The following is a 27,859-nucleotide window of genomic DNA, read 5'->3' on the forward strand; positions in this document are numbered from 1 at the left end:
GGTGAAAACAATGCTATAAATACAACATTGTGAGGTGAAAATCCTTTACCCTCCCTCTGATATCTGTCAATGAAATTGGATTGTTCAACCTGCCCCTGAACACAAGAGGAGTAACCACGTGAGCTGCATAAGAATTCAATGAGCAGGAAAACACTTGGAGGAAGAGGTCATTTTGAGACAAGGGCAAAGGTGAGTGAATATGTCAGTACAGATATAACAGAACTGAACTAAGGATCTACCATGGACAGAAACTATTTAAACTAAAGAGGGTGGGAGACATAGTGAAAGGATTGGGACATCATAACAGCAAAACAGAAAAAATCCAATTAACCCTGTCGGAAGAATCTTAAGTGTTCTTTTTAGAGGATTTGTATTTTGAATATAGACACCGTTAAGTGCCAATATCTTTCCTGTATTTGTCACGTTGAAAAAAATCTGATTGGAAAACATGAAAATGCCAATGCTTTTATTTCTACAAAGGTGTTTTGCCATTTGTAAAATCTTTGGGGAATCGTTTGACCAAACATAGGCTCATCCCAAAGGTATTGTAGCTTTAAAAAGCAATTTTCTCAATATCACAGTGGAACTCCAGTCGATATCCCAGTCCAGCAAAATCAGCCCTTAGAGAAATATGCCAATTAACAATAAATTCAATTAGTTTATTTGCTCATCATCACATCAGTGAGTGTGGTGTGTGGGACTAACGCCAGCAGCAGTTTCTGTGCAAATGAAAATAAACATCAGTCAATAGTTTGTTCCTTAAGTGCAAATCCTGAGAATCTATTCAAACACTTCATTTTTATAGACCATTTTATTTGGGCAATAAATGAGGCAACAGTAATCGAGTAATTGTGTATTCTGCAGACACTGTTAGTCCCCACATTATCTCGAATAAATAAGCCTGGGGAATTCATCAGAAATTCATCATATATATATATATATATATAAGGAGGAGCTAACTACACTGAAACTAACACACCTATTGTTTATTACACGGACAACTTTGGACATGACTGTTGTTTAGTGTAATGTATTGAACCGTATAGGCTTAACTACAGCTCCACCATCAGAGCAGAGCCAAACACTGCAACTCTAAAACACCATCAATAAAAACATACATACTCAGTAATTGGTTTATTGCATGTATTTATTGTCCAGTACCTTGCGATGGTAGCCATGCTAGTCTGTCGGCTGAATCAGGTCCAGTTTGAATGTGCTGGTTGATGACAATTCAAGTTTTACATATTTACATAAAACACGGAAGAGCTTTAAACAAAAAACGTAAAAACAGAGTAGCGATGTAAGGCTAGACTTTGTTAACATGTTCAAAATGTCATGAACACAATAATAAAGGCACTCTTGTTTATACACAACATAACCTTAAACAATTGAGGGTTTTTGCTGAAATAATGATGCAAAACATTCATATTTGACAAGATAAGTACTTTGCTTCAACAATAATCCCGCATAAATAAAGCAAAATTACAATATATTAAATTTATAGACAACAACGTAATCAATAAATGACACAAATAAATATATCTTTAAGAAGGTGCTCAGTCTGAAGGAAGGGTCCATAGAAAAAGTCCAAGGTCCAGTTGTGCATCAGGCAATTTATCACTGAGGGCTGTTGAAGCTCGAAGTGCCCACAGAGACAGAGTAGCCTTGAAAGTTTTCAGTATGGGCTATCGACTTTAAGTGGATCAAAGGTAAGTCAGTATGTGTTGAATGATGAAACACAGCATTCTATCATTTCATAAGTGCATTACTGAGCTTTTTCTGCCTCACAAAATGAAAAATCTACTCATTTTAGGCATTTCACATTAAGCAACAACCTGCATAATAAAAGGAAAATGTATGTAATTATATATGCAATCTGAGCACACAAAATCATAATGTAATGGTATTGAGGACAAGATTTACACTGCCAAAATCATGATGCTAACAGCACACTCAGTTTGGTAAATTTGTGATTTAGCCCTGGTTAAAATTTGATATGTCCTGGTTTAGCTATGTTCCCATTTCATCTCTTTGCACAAAATGCATCTTCTGATTGCTTATTAATGTTAGAAACAAAATGATATTCCTCCAAATTGTACAGAGTGCTTTCATATCTTTGGTAACTGATCACCTCCTAGATCCACTAGCTGGACATAGTGATGCGAGTTCTTAGTATATTCTATACAGAAGCCTCTGGTCTCACATGTTCATGGCAATTTCTAACTGATAATTTTCCTAACGACTGATCAATCATATCTGTGTATCAAAAACAACAACAACAACAACAACATAACAAAACAACAAAAACAAATCAAGATGGTGCACTGTGGTCCCATGAACCTTTGCCCCCAAATATGTTCAATATGACCAGATTAACATTATATTTGTTTATCAGAAACTCTGAATACATTACTTTTGACAGTTTTTATGCAGTCTGCGCATAGAAGACACAAAGCACTACAGACTACTCAGTGATACAGTGAGGAGGGCCCACACAGAGATAAGATACAGAGGCTGTTACACTATATGAACAATAGATACTTAAGGGCCAGGTAATACACTTGAATGAACTGTAAACATGATTGTCACATTTCAGTAAAGCCCTCATTACATCTCACAGATGTGGAAGCTAAGCAATCGGGCACTTCTCTTCAAGTATTAGCATGTCAGTGTTTCTTAGTGCTAAAGGCAAAATGTTAAATGAGACAACAAAATTTAAATTTACACCAGAAAATGTACATGTGACCAAATTTAAAGAATATTTGTCATTATATATAATTTAAGGATGAAAGATGCAATTACAGTAAAGTGGGAATATTGATGTCAATTAATTTGTAACATAAAGTGATACTTGGACTTTACACTAGATCGATATTTTTTTTATTGCTGAAGCCAATATCTATTTTTAGTATTCAGGGAAGCCAATGGTTGATAAACCCTGTCGATATTTAAATAGGGATAATTTTTTTTCAAAATTATATGATAAGAACAATGCTGATGTATTCCACATTCAATGCAGTACCCCATTCTGTCAGACTGAAGCTAAGGCTGATCAAACAAACCTTATTATGTTGCATTTAGTCTGGTGGTTTCCCCAAACAAAACATCAGCCTCTGCTGGAGGTTTAAGACCAATACCTGACATCCTAAAAGGTGAAAATATCGGTTCAGTATATTGGCCAACAGATATATTGGCTTATCTATAACTAGACAGTCATATAGCAAAAACAAAAACAAAAGGTATGAGTGGTTTATGAAGTAAGTGCAGTTGGCCAAATGCCACAACATAAGTAGTGGTAAATGTAGTTTTGAAAGCTACAGTTGGGTTCATGAGGCTGTTAGGAAACTAGATAGACATAAACAGCCCTAGAGCTCATCCTCAACAAGGGCAACAATCCTGCTTTAAAACAATAATAATAAAAAACATAACATTAAAATACTTAAATAGATATAAAATTTGCTTCTTTTAACACAATCTGTACACATCTGGTAACAATACACATACAAACAGATTCTTAGAAACAACACCCCCTGGTGCCTCATATAAAAATATGCAGCTCTTTTAGTTTGACTACTAAACTGTACAATTCTTTTGCACTTAGATAAAAAGTCAGGTCTTTTAATGCAGAGCCGTTTCTTCACCTGCTGCTTCATCTCAGCACTTCCTGTTTCCCACTGTTCCCACACACAGTCGTCCTCTTATCAACTTGCACTCGAGTAAATCTTCTCCACTTTCCCAATGATCTTTTCTTCATAAATGGGCAAAACCGCGTCATCTTCACGCACCTCTTCAAACACCACTCCACAGTCGAACTCATCACTGACCTTCTTGAAATAGTACCTAAAATAACACAAAACAAGTTGTAGCCATTATTGCAGGTGGCTAGAGTAGCTTATCAGAAGTAAAAAAAAACAAAAAAAAACAACAAATGTCACCACATTTACAATTACTCAAATATAAATGTCTAATCCGTCACTACATCATTGCTACTGGACCAGTGAGATGCAGTATTTTGTTTCCCTGATACTGACAGATATATGTATATTCTATTGTATTGATGTTTTAGTATTGATGTAAAATGCAAAGTTTTCCAACAAGAAAAATAATTTTCCAATTCTGTAACATGAAGCTTTACTTACAACTAATGCCCCAATATAGTAATACTAATGGCTTACACTTGTAATGCGCTTTACAGTCTTGTCAAAGCCTCTCAAAGCGCTACACTATAGTCATTATTCATTCATTTCCACACTTGGTGATGGTAAGCTACTACTGTAGCCACAGCTGCCCTGGGGCAGACTAACGGAAGTGAGGCTGTCAATCTGCGCCATCGGCCCCTCCGACCACCACTAATCATTCACGCACACAACACTTTCATACTAGGCAATGTGGGTATAGTGTCTTGCCTAAGGCCACAATGACAGAACTTGGTCCGAGGTCCTATTAAACAAACTAATGTAATCCAAAAATCACCCAAGCATATCACAGACAATTAGACATGGTTTAATCTCAGTCTCCTTTCAAATTCTATTAACTGCTCAGTCCTAAACACAAGCAGCAGTTCATAAGTCACCTGTAGTTTCCTTTCTTTGTGAGCAGCTCCTTGAACTGTCCAAGTGTCACGACCCGCCCTCTCTCCACACTCGTCGTGTATGGGATGGGCTCCTCGCACAAGTAATACGCCACTGTCATTTTATCCCCCGGCTGCTTCTTACTGACTCTATGTCTGTGAAAAACAAAACATCAAACATAAGTTTGTCTGTTTACATGGAAAATAATAATAAAACAAAGAAAACTTTAATCTTAGTAAGAGCTCATGAAAAAGTAGCACATTAGCCAAGGTGCTGCTTTGAAGATTTGGAATCAGAGCAGCCCATTAAAACACAAAAAAGACTGGCAATAAAAGACCAGTTTATTTATTAACCTGGCAACTTATATATGCTTCATACCATTTATGTAGACTTCAGACTGGCATAAAGCATAGTCTATACTTGCAATCCCCTTTTTATCTTATTTTGAACTCGGCAAATAAATTGACAGAAGCAAAATGATCATAATATCACGACTATTGTAGTAGAATTTAATGAATTTCTAGATTTGCATGATTCAGCTTTAATTACAGTATCTCATTATTTAAAGCACAAGAGGAAATAATTACAGGTTGCCACAATTAATGTTAAAATGAAGTAGAAAGCAGAGATCATTAAAGGGTTTCAATTATTGTTAAACTTAAGTAACCTGCCTTTCAACAACCCCCTGAGCTCATTTATCCCTGGTCTAATGACAACATCAAACAGGCTCAAAACAGAAGAGCTTTAATATTCAAGTCAACAAGTCTCTAAAAAAATAAACAAACTTCAATTTTCATGCTAAAAATATTCCTGGGGACATTTTCTTTTGTTCTATTCCATCTTCATTTCTTGTAAATTGGTTTACCACTTTTACACAAATACAAAAACATGTTTTGAGTAGAACATATTATCAAAAACAGAGCAACGAAGATTATGTCCGTTTGGAGTCAGAAAGGAATTGAATTGATTATCAACAAATAAACTTCGTCATTACACCAGTTACCCTGGACTATTTATGTGCTATTGACCTTATTCTACCCCACCCACTTTTGCCTCTAAATACCACTTTTAAGTTTGAACTTTCTTTGTGGTGGCTATTCCAGTTAAGTGGGAATCCCATTCATTTCAATAGAAAATGTGGGAAAAGTTTTGCCACTAAAATCTGATACAAAGTATGTTGATTTGTGTACAACGTTCTATGCTCATGTGACCAACAAGTCAACCCATTGATTCTCGGGAGTTTTAAAACAGCTCTGTAGCCATCAAGATTCAAGATACATTCCACTCATTTGAAGGGTGCTTGTCTCAGTGGGAATAGATTATAGATTAAAGTTTAATACATAATACCATACTATGAGGCACAAAGCTACAGAATGCATTTGTGCAGTGGACTTACTCAGAGTCAGAAAGCTCGTTGTCTGAAACGGCTGGTACCACACTCACAGGTGGACACTGTGTCGGCCTGACTGCAGAGCGCCCCCTTTGGATCACCTCCATCACATACCTGAAGCAATAAATATGAGTTATTTATAGACCAAAGTAGGACTGGGCATGCTATTGCATAATTTATTAATTTTATCCTAACCAGTGCATAAACAAGACTGTGTAAAAAATTCTATACAAAACAGAACTATAAAAACTATAAAATAAAAAAATTCACTATGTAACCTTTCTGCACATCTCTACCTGCTGGTTTCCATGGAGATGTTATTACTTTGAATGTTGCACAGTACAACATCAAACATATCATGGATTTACTCAATTACAGGTGTTGCTTCAAATGAAACAGGTTTAAAACTGTACTCTTGAACATTACAAGAAAAGAAGTAGGGTGGGTCTTCCACCAGAAAAGTTACCTAGTGTACCTAAACAACAAAAAACAACTACAATACAATAAAACTAGGATAAAAGTAAATACAAATACATATAAGACCACATAATGTTAAAAGCCGCAGAGTACATACCTCTGCTTGGGCTGCACTGCTCCACACTTGATGTTCTCCTCCTCGAGTCGCCGACACACTTCCTCCAACTGGGTGAGGGGGTTGGGTGCGGGGTTGGGGGGCATGGTGGGGTCCTGGATGAACGGGTGGGACGGCTGGATGTTGTTTCTGGTTGGGTGTCCTGAGCTGGAGCGGTCCTTTGAGCACACATGCAGTCCCTCATGTCCCGTGGCCTTTTTACTACCTGTCATGCTCCTAAACAATGAACGAGAGAATATAATCACATCACGTATGAGCTTGATTAAATTAGAAAATGCCAAAGAGGAGTAAGCAAAAATAACAAACTAAACAAAACTAACAAAACATATTTCAAAGTAAAACAAAGTTGAAAGAGTAATGGAAAAATTTACAAAACCGTAACAGGCTGGTAATAGAATGAAACTAAGAACTGCAATAGTTATACAGAAATTATAACATATGGAAACAAGACTTATGTGTTATTCTTCATTCATGGTCATATTTCTCCTCCGTGTCTGGCTAAGGATGGGTCAAATGCAGCCAGGCGTCAAACTTCCCAACATGGCTCAATAACGTATACCTTACCTTGCCCAATAATGAAAATAATGATTTTTTTTATTGATTATTCACATGGTAGTGATATACTGGCAATATCTTTCCTATTACTCACGATACAAGATCTTGCAAGATAGAACTGACCCAGGAGTGTGCACACATGCGGAAGATCATCTGGTGAGATTTTTTTTTATGTTTACATTTGGTACAAAGTGAAACACATTTTGAGAAGCCATAAAGCAAAACAGCAGTGCTACAAAGACAGCAACTAAACTGTGAACTGTTACTTTATTTATTACAAATTATGTCAAAATCTCATCTTGTCTCTGTGTTATGGACCCAATCTCATGTCTCATCTTGTGGGAAAAGGCTCATCACATCCCAGCCCTACTGTTAAAGCAGACCTATTGCGCTTGTGTCTAAAATTGGAGAATAAAGTAAGTAGAGAGCAGTGGGTGTATGTCAGTGGAGGCGAAAAAAGGGATTGATCGGGAATATGGCATCTTGAAAGTAAGCGATTAAAAATTGCTCAAACATGCACGACTCACTCCAAATACAACTATGGGTGAGTAAATGGTGAGAGGGAAACAACTATAACATGGTTAAAAACTCTGAAAAGCCCTTGTCTCACCCGTACGGACTCTTCTTGTGTCGCACCACCTCTTTCTGTCCGTCCATTAACCACAGCAGGATCTTCTGGTTCTTCTCCACGTCCTCCATCAGACCTGTAGTGTCGTAGGGACGCACCTCCTCACTTCTCTTACAACCTCTTTTACATGGGCCTCCTCTGCTACTGTAAAAGAAAAAAAAAAAGCCAGGCATGTTATCAATTCAGCCTTAGTTAGAGGCTTTATCTTATATTAATAATGTTGTCAATTGTGACTATAAAAGTTTTTCCATCTCCTTTTATTTTGGATTTTCTATCTGGTGTCAACACAGTAAATTACTATATTCCTGATATTTTCACTGGCACTGGTAACCTCTAATCAAAAACAAATATTCTGGACTGGACGATATTGGATATTATGATATCATATTGATGGCTCTCCATTTTCAATTTGATCTTCTTCCATGTTATTGAAAAGATAAATAGGTGGTCTTCAGGCATAAAGAGCAGGGTGTCAGGACCACTACAGTTTTTATTTCATGTTGATAGGACCAGTAATACAGAAGAAACATTTAAAGTTTGTAATGAGTTTGTACAAGATATTAAGCCTAAAAGCACATGCATGCTAACGTGATCAGCAGAAACATGCTCGATGTCCATGCGCTGAATTAGGTCTCACTCATAAAAGGTGACAAAATAGTTTACTTTCTGTAACTTGGATTGTAATGATAAGAAGCACCAAAGAAGAGAAAGAGGAGAAAAGGTGAGGAGCTGCAGCTGGATCAAAGAGAGGGGGGCACCACACACACACAGGTTGAGGGAAGGAGACGCTGGGATTTTCAAGTCAAACTGTGCAGATTTAAGTCAAAACTTGTGAAAACGCGAGGACACGTGATGAAATATAAAGAGACTGTGGCCTTGATGCAGAGCTTTTATCTAAATCAGAAAGCGGTGACTTGTCCTCCTTCAGTACCACGCGCACTTACTGCCACAGGATTGGCTGTAGTTGATTAAAAAGCGCTTGTCTTATCATCGAGATCAACCAAAGTTTAGATCGCGATCTATAAGTCTTTTGATTTTTGGCATAGCCCTAGTCTCAAAAGCTGCTTTTATCTTCTTAAACTTGTGTTAGCCCTAATGTTAAATGATGAACATCAATATTTCCTGTCTATAAAAATGCATTAAGTTCTCATAATATTAACTCTGAATTGCATAATTAAACATTGTACAGTGGCTTAACATTACTTTGAGCTGTTCATACCTGTAGCCTGTGTTCTCTTGGTTAGTGCTGAATCCCATACTGTCTGTAAAAGTGCGAGGTTTGGATCCATAATGACCGTCCGCGCGCCAGTGGAGGTGCACTCTGGCCTCCGCCTCCAGCTGCTCCCGAGGCTTCCCACTGGAGCCATGATGGAGGTGGTGCTTCCCTGTGTGTCTCTGTGCGTGTTTACCCTGCACATAGAGAGGTCAAAGGTGAGTATTAGGATCATTGCGAGAGGACACACCATGATTGTACAATTATTCACGATCAATGAAATCATAACCAAACAGCAGAAGGTATGTTTACATGCACACCCAAAATCTGATCATTGTCTGATTTATGGAGTTATCAGGTTATAGAAATGTCATGTTAACATCTGATCTGTTTCTGATTGCTCACAGTTGCGCAGGTTTTGACAAGAAAAAATATGCTAAAAAGGGTAAACTAATGTGGCAAAGAAACTGAAAGGTGTTAATGTTGTTGTTGTTTAAGCTAGAAAGAGTTATTGAGTTATTAAGTCGATGTACTTTGTCTTCCAAATACAACAGTTACTCTAAAAATCCATTCATTAATTGATATTTTTAATGACCAGGTTTCCTTTGTGCATGTAAACACACACCAAAAACAGATCTAATTATTGGTTCATCTCATTAATTTCTCAATTATTTGTTTTTAAACACCATGTATATGCACCCTATAATATCCAGCAGATCCAATTGTCTTGTTTTGGGATACAGACTGAACTGAAGTGAGTTGTTTGTCCTTCTTGCAATGATAATGTTGTGAACAGTGATGAGTTGCTTGTACATGATAAATCCCGACATGCCTACCTGCACAGCGCACCCAGCTAAGCTCGTGTGTCGGCCTGATAAGGGGAGGGCATCTGGGGAGCAGGATGTGGGCGAGTGCCTGTTGCCGGGAGACGGTCCCCCGGGGCTCTTCATAACGCGCTGCACATGGTCATCCAGGATCGACTCTGGGTTCTCCTCGTGAGCGTCTCTCAAGAAAGGACTGCTGTAGATGTCTGCACAGCGGGGGTTGTAACTATGTAAGTGACCACCAGGGGGAGGCCGATAACCAGGTACGGAAGAGATAGGGTTTGCTTCATCTTCCTCCTTTAAAAGAAAAAGAAATACTGAATACTGAAATAATACAGTTTATTTTATTAAATTATTTCCTTTATGACATCTTAAAACATGTTTTTATTCAATTGAAAAGAAAAGTCCTTGGAATTCCCCAGCAAACAATTGTAAACATGAAATGTTTATAACTCATGTCCTCCTCTGATCACCCGAGTAGATTTGTATGTTTGTATAATGTATAAATAACAATATATAATTGTATAACATATAAATAACATAGTAGGTTACACGTGTGTGTGTGTGTGTGTATAAAATCTGTATTTGATTAAAAATATAGTTTTTAAGAATCTCAATGTGCAATAGAAATAATCATTTGACTAATCGACTAACAGAAAATTCATTATAACATTCACTCATGCCGCTTAGAAGATGCTTGTTCTTTTATGACCAGCAGAGGGCACATTTCAGTCTCACTTGATCTTGCTTTGTATGTGCTGGTCCCGTCTTTAATCTGACTGCGGAGGTTTGCAGATACATTCTGATGGGGATTGGGTGCATGCATAAATGTATGTAGGTTCTAATATTGACGAGTTAAAGCTCAAAATGAGTGAAAAATCAATCCTTTTCTGACAGGAGGATCTTCAGGGGGAATGCGAGAGCGAGATGCTGAAGACTTGTGTTTATGTGACATGGCAGTTTCTCCACACAACACAAAGAGATGTGTTTTATTTGCTCCAGGGTTGAACTTCACCGTGAGAGGAGCAGAGATAAGAACAAGAGGATCAAAAGAATATTGCTTTTTGTTTGTACCAACTAGTGGTTTAGAATAGTGTTTCACATTTAAACACCAAAACTGACTGAGAGATAGTGAGAATAAAACAAACCTTTTGCAATATCTCAAAAGGTTCAAATTGCAAGCGTTTTGATCACCCCAATGGAGGAATTTATGTCTTTTGTAGAGCAGTGCTTGAAATGGTTTCAAATTAGTAATGGAATAAAAATGTCTTTTGTAGTTGTAACAGTAACAATTGGCAATAGACTACTACTACTTGGTACTTGGTAAAATGTTGAGGACTGGTGTAGAGGACATGATAATGTGCCTAAAAATCTGAAATGTCTCCTCAATCTGCCAATTCTTTCAGTGCAATCACTCTGGGCTTAAAGGGCTCATATTACGCTACTTTCTGAATCTGTATCATCAAAAACATTCCCAGAGTTGTGTTTTGTTTCATTCACACATGTTTAACACTCAAACCCTGCATATTTAGGCTGACTTCTTTTCCCAAACTGAAAACACTCTGTTCCACCTTGTGATGTCATGTGGTAATACAGGAAGTGCTCCACTATGTTTTTAAACTCCATACACCTTCACAAGAATCATTTGGATAATTTCAGCCCTGGATTTGCCAATTGAAACTGAACTAAAGGTAAAAGGAACTGTTAACTTGACTACTATACAAGGTGGAACAGAGCATTTTGAGCATTGGAGATGTAGACAGACTAATAATAAATGGTTACTCAAACATGTGAATGAAACAAAACACAACTTGGGGTATGTTTTTGAGGAGGTAACAACATTATAACATGGCTTAAAACTCACAAGAGTCAATTTTGTGTAATATAGAACCATTGATACACAAGACATTAATAAATGATTACTATGAGATTCGGGGAGACTGTTTTGCAAATGCAGAAATATTTCTTTACACTGACAAACACACAAATACATTTTGCTCCACAAGTCAATGGGGGTTTTATTGAAATGTTTAAGTGACCCATTGACACAACAGCCTGAATCCTCCAGTAACAATGGTGCACATGTTTGTATTGTCACAAGGCTCCATTATGTACTTAGATTCAATTCAGGCACACACTGGGAGCCTTAATGAGACAGGCATTTTAACATGGAATAACATCAGCAGATTGTGAGAGAGTAGAATTATTTGAATGCATTAGTGAGTAATTGGGGGGTTGCAAATACAAAATATGCAATGCTGTTTGAGTATGTCAATAAATAGAACAGTTTTATATCAGGAAAAGTTGATTATGCAGATATAATGTACATACAGACTTCAGCCTATCAGTCAGAAGAGAACAACACTGTATAAAATGTATTTATAAGGGATGACTTCATAGACTGCAGGAATATCTCACTTGCTTGTTGAACATTGACATGGAAACATTTAATAACAGATCACATGGCTGTATAAGTCTCTGGAGTAGCTGCACCAGAACTGAGATAGGGAAAAAGGATTCTGGCTGCTTCCCTAAAGTGGAATATATTTCAAAGACAAAACTAATAATGAAAAGTCAAATTTTGTTCCATTTTTCTGATTTCTTTTTCAGTAATGATACTTATTAAGTTGAGTATCTAGTTTTGATTCTTGTATCAGTGAGTATCTGGATATGCTTTTTTTATGGCTCTAGCATATTTATAGATTTCTTGAGTCTATGGGCAAGTGTAGTCTATGAAAATTTACACACAATATTGCCACAGATAAAACGCTAACACCTCACATTTGAAAAGGCACTTCTCCTCCAGGTTTAAAGGGACCTGCAGTCTCTTTATGCGGCTGAACACACGAACGGTCTGCTCCGGGACCACAGACTTGGCCGGCAGAGCTGAGGGATATTTCAGAAAGCTTTTAATCACCGCTAAAGGGACATCAAGCCGGGCAGCCCACTGATCTCGCCTCAGAGTGGAGAGTGAGCAGGTGCGCCATCTGATTTATGGACAAAGCCAGATCGTGCACAGGCCAAGTCACTGCTGTTTTTAATCACACACTTAAAGGCTGGCCCCATTATTTTCACACAAGCCAAAAGTATCCTTTGTGAGGAAACTTCAGCCACACAGCCAATAACACAGCCCTATTTTGGTTCAAAAACTGCTCCATAAAAACCGCTCTGTGTTCAGGCCTTGTTACTGTGAAATGGTCTTCATTTTGGGGAATTTGTACTACTTACATGACCACTTAAAACAGGGCATACTTTCATGATGCGAGTGATAAGGGCCACATTACTCCTCACCCTCTGTTTTGATAAGAGTCTGCACAGATTACTTTAAAGCCTCACTGTGTAACTTTTAGACAAAAAAAAAAGATTCAGTTATAAAAATGTTTTATATTTCTCATTTTGGATGTTTTTTTATGGCAGTGAAAAACATGTTTTCACTGTGAGCAGGTTTGCACCTCCACAAACCTGCCTCTTATTTGGCCTTGTTTACATGGAAATGTTGCAGCTTTTGTTAAGAAATTCCACGCAGTATGGCATTAAACATATATATCGCCACAGAAAATCGTCTATAGTATTGTTTTCATGCAAATGCTACCTCCAGAAAGTAACGTACAGTTGCTTTAATATGATGCACAACATTATGAGAGCATGTGCAATCTACTAGGAGAGGATTTTATTTTATGATGATTATTTGTGTTTTAATTGATTGTATTGTGAATTTAATGTCTTTCTTATTCTGTAAAACACTTATTTTGTGTATGAATTGTGCTATACAAATAAACCAGGCGTTGCCTGGGAGAGACTGTCCTTTTGGTCTAAATCTGTATCCAGAACCGAACTGCTCAGGATTCAACATTTAATCATTTATAATCATCAAAAGTAACATGTTTATTGTAAATAGCCAATGAAACCAATGAATCTGTTGGTTTGTCCTTCCTATATCATTTTGTTTACAGTAATTTTCAATGTACAGAAATACTAAACAAATACATCTATATAATGCATTGTGCCAGTTATTATTGGACCAAGAACACAAGAAGAAGACTTATGTTCCTCATTAAAAAACTAAAGAATATCAAATATATCAATCCAGTTTGCTAGACATACTTTTTTTTTGCTTTTTCCAATTTTCCAAGTAATGACTTCGAGGCAGTTACTCTATTCTGCACCCACACATCTTTGTTTAATAGCCAGTACAAGCAAAGCCTTTTTAAAATTGTATGCAACAACCCAGGCAGTGCTGACTTCCTAACCTTTTTAACTATCTAATTGTTATGTTTCAGTGTTCTCATAGATTATCAGCACTGAGTTAACCCTGCGCACTGAGGCTCATTTAAATGCACATGACCCCACATTCAAACCCACTGAGCCTCCTGTACGCGTGCATATACTGTACTGTACATACCAATCCAACTCTCTGGAGCCACTCGCCCAGTCTCTCCTCTGCCTCTCTCTCCTTCAGAACTCCCTCCAGTTTGCTGATGAGCTCTGCTGCAAACCGCTCCGGATCCACGTGGATATCCTTAAGAATCCGATTTGGCCGCTAAAGAAAAAATACAGGAAAGTTGTACAGTAAATGTGTGGTGTTTATTTGGGCTGACACCTTTTGACCTGGCCCTTCAGAGATGATATGAAGAGAATTAAACATGAGTGAATTTAATGAATTTAAATAAGCCTGCTACTAGATTTGTCTCTTGAATACAAATGAAGATTGGTGACAAAATGATGGAGTGAAAAATGTTATGCTGCTAAAACTAAAGCTCTGGACTCAAGACATGATGAGTGTACTTGTGGTTTTCAATATTTTTAGCATCTATTAGCATTATTATTTAGCATTTATATTTTTTTCTTATATTGGCCATCCTCTTTAAATCTGCAGCACAGGCCAATATTTTGTTTTAGTTTATTTGCTGCCTACAACATACACACAAAGCTTTATATTAATACTTTAATTCGAAGAGACAACTGCACTAAATGTGATACACTGCGCTCTTAAAGGTTTGTTGTAGGAAGGGCTGTGGGAAAGTTTGTAGTAAATGTAAATAGCATAATTTGAGGAAAATAATCAAAATCAGCACTATATATTGGCCCAACAATATCGGCAGAGCTTATTGGCCATCTCTGTATTCTAATCACATCGGCCGATCTCTAATTCATACTTCAGTTCTGCTCTGTTATAGATAGTTTAGAACTTAGATGCATTTTATTTTAGTCTTGTTTTAGATCTGGTTTGGTCCAGATTAGGTGTCTAACTGCGATCTATTGGTATGAAAAATTTGAAATCCATGATACAAAACTCTTAATCGATCTAAATAATCCAAAGTATGCGTTATGTCAGCATCTATCCAAATTTAAAGAGAGGCCTTATAATGTCAGTAGGTGTAAAACCTATGGCAAATATAACAGTAAGCAGAATGGTATACTTCATTGTCCCAAAAAATGGAAATTTGTCTCCTGCATTTGACCCAGCTTTCAAGGCAGCTGGGAGAAACTGTAAGAAGCAGTGGGCTACTGTGTATGTTTAGGTCAAAAACATCGAGACCTGTCTCGATAACATATTGTGAATCACGATATAGATGAGATATATCACGACAAATGATAATACTGAAACTACTTTATGCCACAGATTAATATTAATAAAAAGCAAGATAATCCCAGGAAATCTTTTTTTAAATAGAGTATGAAAAGGCCTGAGCTGCAACAATGCAACAAATAAATGACAGAATGCACCAGTAATATAGACATACACACATATATTGAATGATAAGTGAATATAGTAATTATCGTGACTACCAAGAAGGGGATTTGACATAAAATGGACTATATGTGAAGGGATACAAGATTTGAATATAGTATCAGCAGCAATTCATGTGACACCATCTAAAAATAGCGGCCTTGAACCCCTGTCAATCCTATCAACAAGCCACGTTTAATTTGCTGCAGAATCACATGCAAACACATATGGGATTTCACCATACCCTTCCACCCATGCATTCTAATAGGATACTATGAGTGGATTTTTTAATTTGACTTTTTACTCCAAGGCCTAATTAGGACTGGGGTTCTCTTACTGCAAGACAGGACTTGAGCTGCAGAGGGGGGCTGTCACTGGGGAGGGCTCGTCTGCTCCGGCACAGCCAAGCTTATAGGAGCAGAGCATAAAGCTGCATTTGGACAAGCCTATTCTTATACTCCATCATAGATCCAGTGACACAACATGGCTTAAATATGCACATGTTCAACAGTGAGAGTGCAAAACATGAGCCAGGGCATGTGGTTAAATAGGAGAGAGGGAGAGAAAGGAAGAAATGTGGTCAGAAATAGCTTACTGGGATGTGAGGTAGTGGCACGCGACCATTGGCTTTGACGCTATCCACAATCTCTCGTCGGTGCTGTTTTCTGTATCTGTAGGGCGGGACTCCATCTCTGAAAGCAAATACAAAGACCCCTTTAACCAAGAAATCCTCATAAATAAACATTACTCTGAATTTGTAAGCCTAGATACGTATTTAGCCAGAGTGATTATTCAAATAGATCCCCTTTCTGCTTATCAGAACGGAGGTTTTGTGTTCAGTGGTTTGGATCTGGTGTAGAGCTGATTTATACCTTGTTAAATCCTGCTTTACACCTGGTTTAGTTCTTGGTTAGTCCTGGTTTAGACCATGTTTTTTTGTGGTTTAGACCTGGTTATGTTCTGGTTTGGACCTGGTTTAATCCTAATTTAGACATGTTTATTCTTTGTTCAGTCCTGGTTCACACCTGGCGGTTTAATTATTGTGTAGTCCTGGTCTAGACCTGGCTTAGCCTATGTTTTGTCCTGGTTTACACCTGGCTTAGCTCATGTTTAGTCCTGGTTTCTGCTTTATTTCTTATTTAGTCCTGGTTTAGTCATGGTTTAGACCTGGTTTAGTCCTAGTTTAGTCCTGGTTTAGTCCTGGTTTAGTCCTGGTTTAGTCCTGGTTTAGTCCTGGTTTAGCGCTGGTTTAGCCCTTGTTAATTCCTGATATACACCTGGCATGTTTCTTGCTTAGTCCGTGCTTAGATCTGTCAGCCCAAGTTTAGTCCTGGTTTAGACCTGACCTCATCTTTGTATAGACCTGGCTTGGGCTGAGATTTGTTTTTATGTTCTGCAATAATTAATACCTGGGTGAGACCTGGTTTACCCTTACGGTAATTCAGGAATGATATTTAATTGGGTAAGACCTGGTTTAGACCTCATTTTGTCTTTCTCCATAGGATTTATACCCAGTTCCTGTTACCTAGTTTAGTCCTGATTTGGTTAACCATGGCTGTTTTTTTCTCTGCACACACTGCATTTCAAACACATGCATAATTTAAGTGAACCAGTGAGAATTAATTGTCTCTAGTGACTGAGTGAAGACTATTGTTTTGTTGGGTATCCTGTAGCTGGGATAGACTTCAGACACCCACTGCCTCTAGGGAATATGAAAGAGTAAGACAGATATTGACAAAGTCTCACACAGTCTCTCAAAACAGTCTGTACAATTACCATTACATGTTATTGTCTTGGTGAGGCTTTCATTTCAATGTGGTACTGGTCATGCAGAATTTTACACTCATCTTTGCAAGAAGCTCTGGACTAATTAGCTCATAACCGCCTCTAATCCATTCAACCGCTAAAACATATTTCCGTCCAGTTGTGGAGCTTTGGAGGATGCGTTGGCTCAATTCCCCAATGTTTTCTCTGCTAGAATATGCCTGTAAGTGCCAGAAAGCCTGGTCTGCACACTTCTTTGCGCTACAAGTTGTATAAAAATTACTTTAAACAAAAAAAATTGTAATAAATAATCAATAAATCCAGGCAAATCCAGAATGATATCACTCTGTGTTTTTTATAGAGTGATATCAGTCTAGTCCCCACTCCTCTGCGTCTCAAGCCCGGTCAAACGTGATCAATCAGATTCTTTTTTTCAGTACCACATGTGAAACGAAGGAGCTCATTGGTCACCTGTGATTTACAATTAAAATCAAATTTATCTCACCTCAAATTACTATAGTTTAGTGCTTCGTTCATTGATTCTGCAGAAATGTTCTGCAGCCATGTTTTTTCCTTTTTTATTTACGATGTGGATGTGCCATGCTTGTCCCTGATTGGCTAATCCACCTGTCAATCATGCCCATTTGAAAACACAGAAATTCACCGGTGACCAGACTCACATCTTCGTAAAGTATTGAAGAAGTGTGTATTCTGGATCCTAGGTAAGTTAAATGCTATATTCAGTCACAAATGTCTTATACCTTAAAAAAAAAAAAAAAAAAATTATAAGATTGAAAATCAAAATAAAATAATTTGTTCCTTGGAACAAACTGATCTTTAATAAAATCTAAGCAAGAAAAAAAAAAAAAAAATCTGTTTTTGAGTTTAGCTTGTTAACAGAAAGACACAAATTAATATGAGCAACAACCAGCACAACCTTCCTCCATTCAAAGCGTAACCATAACACCCAGTACATACAACATCATATAAATATAGTACATTATCTCATATGTATTTGTAAAAAGCAGAGACTCACAGACTACTGTCGGTGAGTGAGAGAGTGTCTGCGTCACTGGACAGACTCTGCTGCTCGCTGTCGTTGGCGCTGGTGACAGGAGCCTGAGCAGGGTTCACATAGCACAGGTTCACTGGCTCTGGACATGATGGGGGAGGCCTATGACAGGAGAGATACAGGCGAGCTGAGACAAATCCAAATAACAGCATGACGCTAAACAAACAGTACTAGGCCTGTCACGAAAACACATTTTGAAGCACTACATATACTGCTACAGAGCAATATCACAATAAACGATAATATTGTGTAATGATAGTGGCAAAGACTGCTTTATGCCTCTGACACAATAACAATAAAACAGGATAATTCTACTAAGACATTTTAAAAATACAGTATCATTAAAAAGTATACAACAAATAAACAGCAGAAAGAATCAATAATTATCCTTGATGTTACTTTTTTTATCCCTCTACAGCTCAAATCTTGTTGTATTACATAAAAAGTAGCAGAAGCCTCCCCACTACAGTAACAAAAATATGCACATGATAAATATTGAGCCCCAAAATATATTGTTTCAGCTTTCATATTTTGAACGATAAGTTGATATAGTACTTATTGTGACAGGCCTATGCAGTACTGGAAATACTGTTCAGACATATTGATTAACTGTTCTCTAACACCTTTAGTCTATGTTTAGCACTTCAGTTACCAGTACAGTTGCATTGTATGCCGAAGACCCATGAACAAGAATACATTTTTGTCATAGACTTTTTAGGAATTAGAGTTGCACTGTTTATTTTTTAAATGTCCACTATGTAACATTTCTGGTGGGGGGTCAGCTGCTTATCTTCCTGAAGATGTCAATAATACTTTGTCTGTATGTTCCACAGTATGGTATTAAACATATCCATCTTGCATTATGTCTTTACAGAATTACATGTGTTTTCATTACTCAAAAATAGCTTGAAAAACATGCATTCTCATTATGACCAGGGTCTCCTCTCAAAATATCTGACTTGTAGCATGGCTGGATGGTGTGACCTGCCAGTTTCCATGAAGATAGATAAATTTAATGCCACACTGCCATAACTCAAGCCACAAAAGTTACATACTGCACCTCAGAGAAGAAATGTACATGTCAAATTATGTAGCTACATGAAAAGTTTTGCAGTGAAATTTAAGGGTCCTATATTACATAAAATTGACTCATGTGAGCTTTAGGCCATGTTATAATGTTGTTACCTGGAGTTGTGTTTTGTTTCATTTTGTTGAGTAATCCTGCATAATTAGTCTGTTTACATCTCCAAATCTCAAAACGTTCTGTTCCACCTTGTGATGTCATGTAGTGGTAGTTTTCAGCTACTTTTTACCTTTAGTTCCTGGCTTGAAATTATCCAAATGATTCTAGTGAAAGTGTATGGAATTTAAAAACACAGTGAAGCACTTCCTGTATTACCTCATGACATCACAAGGTGGAACAGAGTGTTTTCAGTTTGAGAGAAGAACTCTCTCAATATGCAGAATTTGTGTGTTAAATATGTGTGAATGAAACAAAACACAACTCTAGGTGTGTTTGTGATGAAGAAACATTATAACATAAATCAGAAAACAGTGTAATATGGACCCTTTAACTGGTGTCCTTACATAGAGCATCCTTCAGAGAGAAGCATTGGACTTAATTTGACGCCATTTACATTCTCATTCTAAGACTTGGCTGAACACATTACAAGCCATTGTCCACATGAATTATAGATGTAAGCAAAGGCGTCAACTTTTTAATTCAAATTAGACTTCCCTGAGGCCATTGTATTACATGCTTTCTTTACTTTTAGGAAGGAGCAGCTTAAGTTCAGGATACAACCTTTGCGGCCGACACATTTTCATTAGCATCTAAATTCAACAGCAGTGCATAATCTGCAATGAGGAAAATGACAGCGCTCTGTAAGCCGAAAGAGACAAAATGCCACAATAACTGCATCGTCTACAGTTTAAGACTTCACTATGGGGCCTTTAGTGTCACTGCTGCTCTGCCCTCCTGTCAGCTAATGAAGAGGAAGACATGCCAGGAATGGGATAGGGAGGGGGAACTGGTGAAAAGTTATTTCTGAGCTCATTTGCCAAATAAGGAAAAATCCAGTTTTATTTGTTTAACTGAAAGGGGCACTATGTAACTTTTCTGCTGTACAGTCCCCCGCCTGCTTTTATCTATGGAGATGTTGTTGCAATAAACTGTCTATGTCTATTGAGATAAGCAAGGGGAACGCCACTAGCCCACAGAAACGAGTTACAAATCATATCTGTGGAGAGTCGACCCCACTCAGAAGATAATTCATAGCATGTAAACACTAGTACATGAATAAATGCAAGCTCTATATGTCAAATGCTATTCTATGTAACATTCCAAGCAGAGCAAAGACATCTCCATAGAGACAAGCAGGGGTGTACCCTCCACCATAAAAAAAATGCATAGTGTACCTTTAACTTAAGTGTATAATGCTCCCACTTACATCTTTTCTTTGTGAATATTAAAGTATTTATTTGACATTTGAAAACCCACATAAATACCATATGGTGGCACTGTGAAATGTCTGAGAACAAATTATCTAAAGAACAACTACAGTTCTTTCTTGTATGTCTCTAAAGATGTGTTTATACTTCAAAAATGTAGCTTCACTCAAACAAACCCTGAGGGAAAAATCTCTCTTTAAAAATGAAGGCTGTCTGTCTGTAACGTTATCCAAATGCTTGATTAATGAAATTAGGATCCAAGCTCAAAGCGTTTGTGGCTAATTAAGTCTCTTAGATGAAGGACCACAGCGCTCAGCCATATATAAATCTGCACCTTTGATAATGTGTATAAAGCAAGCAATACTGAATAGCTAGCACAAATGCCATTGATGAAGTCTTAAAAGCAATACACATTTTTATAATAAGAGAACTGATATTGCAGTGCTGTATAGTTTTATTTTACTTAAAGGCCGTATATTAAACAAATAGATTCTTGTGATTTTTTTGCCATGTTAGAATGTTGTTACCTCACCAAAAACATTCCTGGAAATGTGTTTTGTTTCATTCACACCTTTGTTATTAGTTTGTCTACATCCCCAAAACTCTAAATTCTGTGTTCCACCTTGTGAGTGGTAATTTTCAAGTTTTACCTTTAGTTCAGCAGCGATTGGCAATTCCAGGGCTGAAATTATTATTATATTTATTATAATTATTATTATATTATTAACGATTCTAGTGAAGGTGTATGGAGTTTAAAAACACAGTGGAGCCCTTCCTGTATTACCACATGACATCACAAGGTGGAACAGAGTGTTTTCAGTTTGAGGGAAGAACGCAAAATATGCTACATATGCAGGGTTTGTGCGTTGAACATGTGTGAATGAAACAAAACACAACTCCAGGTGTGTTTTCATGAGGAAACATTATCAATCAAACATTAGAAAACTGCACGCAATATGGGCCCTTTAATCAGTATTGTATCTTATTACAAGTCTGCTCTCCCTTTCAAACCATGCGCCTGTTATTTCCCCATCTCCAGCTTTTCGTGCTTGTCTTGTTTGTGAGAATTCTTTACAAGAGAATTCTCCTGCTGTGGGATCAATACATTTTGCACCATCTTTTCTTAACCCAATAAAATCAAAGCAAAGAAAAGCTACAAGCCTTACAGAAGACCTTTTAAATAAACAATTGCCTCACAGGTCTCACTGTTTTATACCAAAGGTGGTATTATTAGATCAAAATGTCAAAAAAAATTCTAGAAACTGTCACCATAACACAACTTCTATTTGGTTAAAAAATGTATTTGAACACATCTAAATGTACTATATATCGCTAACTAGCTGTCTACTAAAATAATCATTAGTTGTAGCTAGGCCTGTCATGATCATTACTATATCGACTTATCGTTCAATATATGAAAACTGGAACAACATATGTGCACAATTTCTTTGCAAAAGTGGGAAGATTTGAGGTATTTTAGTTGCAATACAATAAGATTTGAGCTGTAGAGGGTTGCTGCAGCTTTTGTCACGTAATGATACTGATACTTAAAAATGGTTTACTGGGATTATTTTGGATTATTGTTATTGTTTCAGTGGCATAAAGTAGTTTCAATATTATCGTGACAGGCCTAGCAGCAGCCCTATTCACTATCCAGGTTTTTGCCTACACAGTACATTCATTAGACCTTATTTCGGATGAGGTTGATTACTGAAAGCCAAAATAAACATCAGATAAAGAAATGGCTACTTGCACAAAGGTATCCCATGTCACATTCCTATTCTGCCAGATAAAAGTCGTTTAGCTCAAACCCCTTTAACTTCACCTTCAAACAGTAAGTAAAGCTGCTCTCGACAACACAGGAGTAAACAGAGAGGCGCTTCACACAACCCCATCCCTTTCATCCGAGCGGTCTCTGGAGTCATGCATTCACTCTCTTTTCATTTCAAACTTCTCTTTCACGCTGGTGTGGGGCTCTCTGGGTCATTTCTAATTCAGTAGTTCACAGGGATACGCTGTGAAGAGATACAACTGAAAAAGATTTACCTGCTCTCCTTTCCATCCTGCAGTCTGGCGGCGTGCGGCGTCTCTATCACGTCTATTAGTGAGTTTTGGTCGCTGGTTGGCTTTGGACTTTCTCCGCCAGTTCGTGTGTACTCTAAGTATAAGTCCGATTTGAGGAATAAGGGATATGTGTTCTCTTCGATCATAGCTTGGATCTCTGTTTGCGCTTGGTCAAACATGGCAGGGTCAATATGATGCTTCAGAACGCAGTCTTTAATAAATGACTTAGTGGCTGGTTTAATCTGCCTGGAGACTATCCCGTTGTTGTCTAATATGTACTTCTTATAAATTACTTTTGCTGTTTTAACTTTCTTTTCTTCATAATCCTCGCTGGTTTCAAGTTTACGGAAGCCGCTGCACGCGAACCAGAAATCCAACATGTCGGCACACTCCTCCTGCCTCAGAAACATTCGAAACAAATTGATCCCGTCTTCGTCGTCCAAGAGGGAGTGCAATGACTCCGCCCACTTCAGGTAAGGTGGCGTTGGTGAGGCACTGCCCTCCGGTTCGTAGCCCAAATCAAGGTCCGGGCGACGGGGAGTGGCCACTGATGCGTCGCATTTAAGGCTTTCATTTTTGGAGGAGAAAACAGGGCTGCTCTGCTGTCGGCCATCGCTCCACACCAGTTCCCCCTCCTCTCCTGGGACGGGGGGTCTGGGGGCGTCCTCAGTGAAGCTGCCTCCGAGGTCCACTGAGAAGGAGGGGATGATGCTCATAGTCACAGCATCCAACACCCACGTCCCCACGGCTCCACCTAAGCACAAAGATATGCTCCTCTCCACCACTTAGGCCACAGCAAAGACGGACCTACAAAACAGAAAAATTATATTAACAATATTAATAATTTGCATAAGAGCACCCCTATCACCACAACTTAAGTATCTTGCTCAAGGACACAACACAAGTATTAGGACTGCAATTTATGTATTAAAAAAACAACAACAAAAAAATGCAATTTATATGGTCACAGTTTTCAGAACCAAAGGTAGCAGATATAATACTATGTGTAATCCTCTCTGAAAAGAATGTCCCTGTATCCTTCATAGAGTTTAATTAGAACTGTAAATGCCATAGTTTAGTCCTTTATAATCATGTCCTAAAATGCATGTGACTCGAAGATAAGATTAGCCGTTTTTATTGCTGTCTTCTCTAAAATGTAATGTCCACGTTGAAATCTGATTTTGAAACATAAATCTCAAATGCTATTGCTATACCATTCACTATTTAAATAAATCACATTTTTTTCTATAATCACCTAAAATACCCCAAACAGTATCCAGTGCCAATACCAGTGATTGAAGTAATAACATTTGAAGTAGTGAACAAACATGTCCACCAACTGACAAACTGAACAATACCTGCCCCACGTTTTAAATGGCCTATATTACACAACGTGGAGTTTGTGTCATGTTATAGTGTCATTACCTCCTCAAAAACATACCTGGAGATGTGTTTTGTTTCATTCACACATGTTTGAGTAACAGCAACAATTCAAGGGCTGAAATTATCCAAATGATTCTACTGAAGGTGTATGGAGTTTAAAAACACAATGGAGCACTTCCTGTATCAGCACATGACATCACAAGGTGGAACAGAGTGTCTTCTCTTTGAGAGAAGAACTCAGCCTAAATATGCAGAGTTTGTGTGTTAAACTTGTGTAGAAATGAGGAAAGAACATTATAACATATCAGAAAATAATATGGGCCCTTTAAATAAAAACACATTTGAGATTTCAATATAGTCCAGACTGCAATCTAATAATCCAAATGGACTGACCATATTGACTCACAGTGTCAGCATCTGTCAGTCCCTCCATCTCAATACTCACACCACATTATGCATAAGGCCTACATGAAAGCACATAATGTAATGGTTATTCATGTATAATGCTGTGTGATTCATTTATAAGGCTGTCACTCCTGATTTCTGCATCAATGTCCCAGATTTCTTTTACAGTTATCCAGGTCAAGAGTCAGAGCTGCCGAGCTGTCAGTGTTAATGCCTCATGAATCGTGACTAACTTACATGACTAAGAACTGAGAATTTTCTGACACATACTGTGATTGTGATTAGGAAGATACGTTTAAAATAAAAAATCAGTTCATAGTGCACATTTTAACATGTCCAGAACCATTAACATTTGAGAGAAGATTGAAATGTGAGCTGCTAAACTTTTACAGGAAACCCACACATTTGAGAACTGTATGGGTTTAATGAACTACAGGATTTGTAAGTTTTATACATATTACACTATGAAGATAGGATGTTTAATACAAGATCACATGGTTGTATGATTGTATAGGACTGGCCAAATCAGAACTGAGATGGAAAAAAGGAGTTTTGGCTATTTCGCTTCACTAAAAATGGAATATATTTCAACGACAAGCAAAACTGGATACTTTGGTGACACAAAAACAATTTAATAATCTGGTAACAACACCTGCTCCTGTTTTATGTTTTAAATGAACTTATGTACTTATTTATTTTGTTTGGTTTTTGTTAGTATTTTGAACAGGGCACCTATGAAAAGAGAGTCTAAATGCAAATAAAGAAATAGAATAAAAAATAAATACATATGTTCTGTGTAGGTGTCTTTAACTAAACACAGTAACTGCAGAATTTCCAAACTGTGACCATGAAACTATGATTAGATTTAATAGCAATTAAGCTAAGCTGCAAATGTTACTCTATATTCTATCCTAATGAATTCAAGGTTACACAAGAGAAGCCTGTCATGTTTTTTTTAAAATAATGATTCTTATATTGTATTGATTTAGTCTCCTCTTCCTATTACAGTAAGTATGTAAGCTGGATTCTCCATTTTCAGGGTTGGATGTCTTGTTCAAGGACAAATGTGCTCATCTTGGGATTTCTTTCTCTCTGCCAAACACTGAGACATGTGGGTTACTATCTTCCATTATATCAGGGTCTAATCTCAATGTAATAACCAACATTATGCAGCTGGCAGTCTCATTACAACTGGAGGCCTATGGGGCATGATTTTCACAACGTAATTTAGTTCCTTAATGTATATTTCTGACCTGAGCAAATCATAGCTGGGTTAATTTCCATATTTTTCAATTTTAAATATGTTTTCCACTCTCTATCGTAAATAGCATTATTGCGGCAACTGTCAATCTGGTGAGCTTAAGGGTACACCGCACGCCCACATACATCCTATCCAGTGCAGTTAATAAACAATATAAAGGTATAATGATAATCTAATTGGCAAACTGTTAGTGGCAGGCATTAATTTAAGCATAGTCAGTGTAGTTAGTTAATATTTGTGTTGTATGTGATCATTACAACTACAGCATCTAAAATCAAGCCATGCCAAAAACAGATCTTATAAATCTGTGTACAGGAGACAAAGACAATAGAGTAATATGGATATAATAGCTTGTAAGACAACCATCTCTACATATCGCTTTATGGTATTGGTACATTGGTGCGTCGAGATCTGTACTCTATTCCCGGAAACTAATTAGATGATGCTGTACATGACAGTTTGGAAGAGATAAGCCAATTACACCCATACATACCAGTCTCTATACACTGGACTGTGGTGTGTACTCTGAGCTCATGTGTCATCTCTCAATGCAGTCAGTGACCTGGGGCTATATCCACACAGAATGTACGCCTCCATAAATAAAAAAAATACACAATCGGGCAATTAAATAGGCTGCATAGAGCATATATATATTTAGTTATGATTAAATAATAGTTTGGGTAGAAGCCAGTAATTGTAGTACCCACATATTCCATCTTGATTTGTGATATTGTTCAATTTTTACCAGCTAAAATATGAATTAAATTGATTCTGACGAGCTGAGTCCATGGTTAGGCTACACGTTTCCCCTTTACGCACATGGCTAATGTAAAATATACCTATCCTCACATCACATCATGCGGTCTGTAGACCTCAGTAGTACTGGACTAGACTGGTCCAGGAGCAGGTTAGCACCAGAGGGATGTTCGTTTAGCCTTTATGCCAAAATGAACAGTCACAGGTGTGCGCCCTGACAGCTAGCGGCGCAGGCGAGGGTCGTGATTGTAACAAGCCGCTCACCAAAACGCCATTTAAATAAATCATGGGAGGTCACGGTTGGTTTGTTCATTTTTGCTGCTTTTTGAAGTGAGCCTGATCCTCTCTCTCTCATCACATTCATGTTTCGGCCTTTTGCAGGACGAGCCGAACAGAACAGAACAGAACAGCGGCGGTGAATGGGGGAGGGGATCTAGAAACAAACTCCTTGCGCGCACACACTGACACACACTACCAGGGCCTCTCCAGCAGCCCACCGACAAGTGCACAACTTTGTCACAGTGTATTCCACCCACCAATATCGCCGCTGTCCGTCTTTACAAGCGCAACACTCTGCGGACAACACGAAACAGCGAAGATTTCCCCTGCCGTCCAAAATTACAGAGGGAATCCCGTGGCAGCTGAAGCGAAACACATTTACAAACAGCCAAAGCGATGGTACATAGGCTACAGTATCTCCCGACTACCGCAATCCCAATCTCTGAGCGGATGGCTGACACAAGAAAAGTGCAAAATACTTCACCCGTGGGAATATCCTTGATGCCTTGAAGACGCACGAGTCAAGGCGCACAGCGACATAGTTCCGAGCGGCGACACTTTAAAAATAACAAAGAAATCAGACCGCTCTCCACCTCTCCATAGCTGTGTCTGCTGTCTCTCACTGTCTGTGCGAATCCAAGGAGAGCGCAGCGGCGGATAAACAGCGCCTCCACCGTTCACTACGCGCACTACAGGTCAGCGTTTGTACTCCTCTTCTCTCTCTCCAAATCCCTCTCATCACTTCAGAGCGCATGGTCTACACGCGCGTAAAACACCTCAGAATATGAAGGAAAAGACAAGTGCAGACTTCTATCCCCTTTCAGACTAAAATCAAATAATTCTCACAAGAAAAGCGTCTGAGAATGTTACACTCTGAACACAAACAGACACAACATTCTTGGAACAAATGACCAAACCAC

General features: G+C 37.9%; 1 protein-coding gene and 1 long non-coding RNA gene across 2 annotated transcripts in view; both read right to left on the reverse strand.

Annotated features, from left to right (window-relative positions):
• LOC129456454 (uncharacterized) overlaps positions 1 to 27,859 on the reverse strand; it is a 151,253-nt gene that overhangs the window by 99,250 nt on the left and 24,144 nt on the right. The gene's annotated exons all lie outside the window — the stretch shown is intronic.
• axin1 (axin 1) lies at positions 1,144 to 27,570 on the reverse strand. Its single transcript, XM_033971882.2, has 12 exons — positions 27,424 to 27,570; positions 22,838 to 23,662; positions 18,305 to 18,442; positions 16,100 to 16,196; positions 14,176 to 14,313; positions 9,786 to 10,070; positions 8,956 to 9,146; positions 7,719 to 7,880; positions 6,536 to 6,769; positions 5,968 to 6,075; positions 4,574 to 4,726; positions 1,144 to 3,840 (listed from the first exon to the last, which is right to left on the reverse strand). Exons 2-12 carry the CDS (start codon positions 23,569 to 23,571, stop codon positions 3,702 to 3,704), a joined length of 2,379 nt encoding a protein of 792 aa, XP_033827773.1. The 5' UTR covers positions 23,572 to 23,662; positions 27,424 to 27,570; the 3' UTR covers positions 1,144 to 3,701.

Source organism: Periophthalmus magnuspinnatus, chromosome 8 (genome assembly GCF_009829125.3).
Source record: "Periophthalmus magnuspinnatus isolate fPerMag1 chromosome 8, fPerMag1.2.pri, whole genome shotgun sequence".
NCBI lineage: Eukaryota > Metazoa > Chordata > Actinopteri > Gobiiformes > Gobiidae > Periophthalmus > Periophthalmus magnuspinnatus.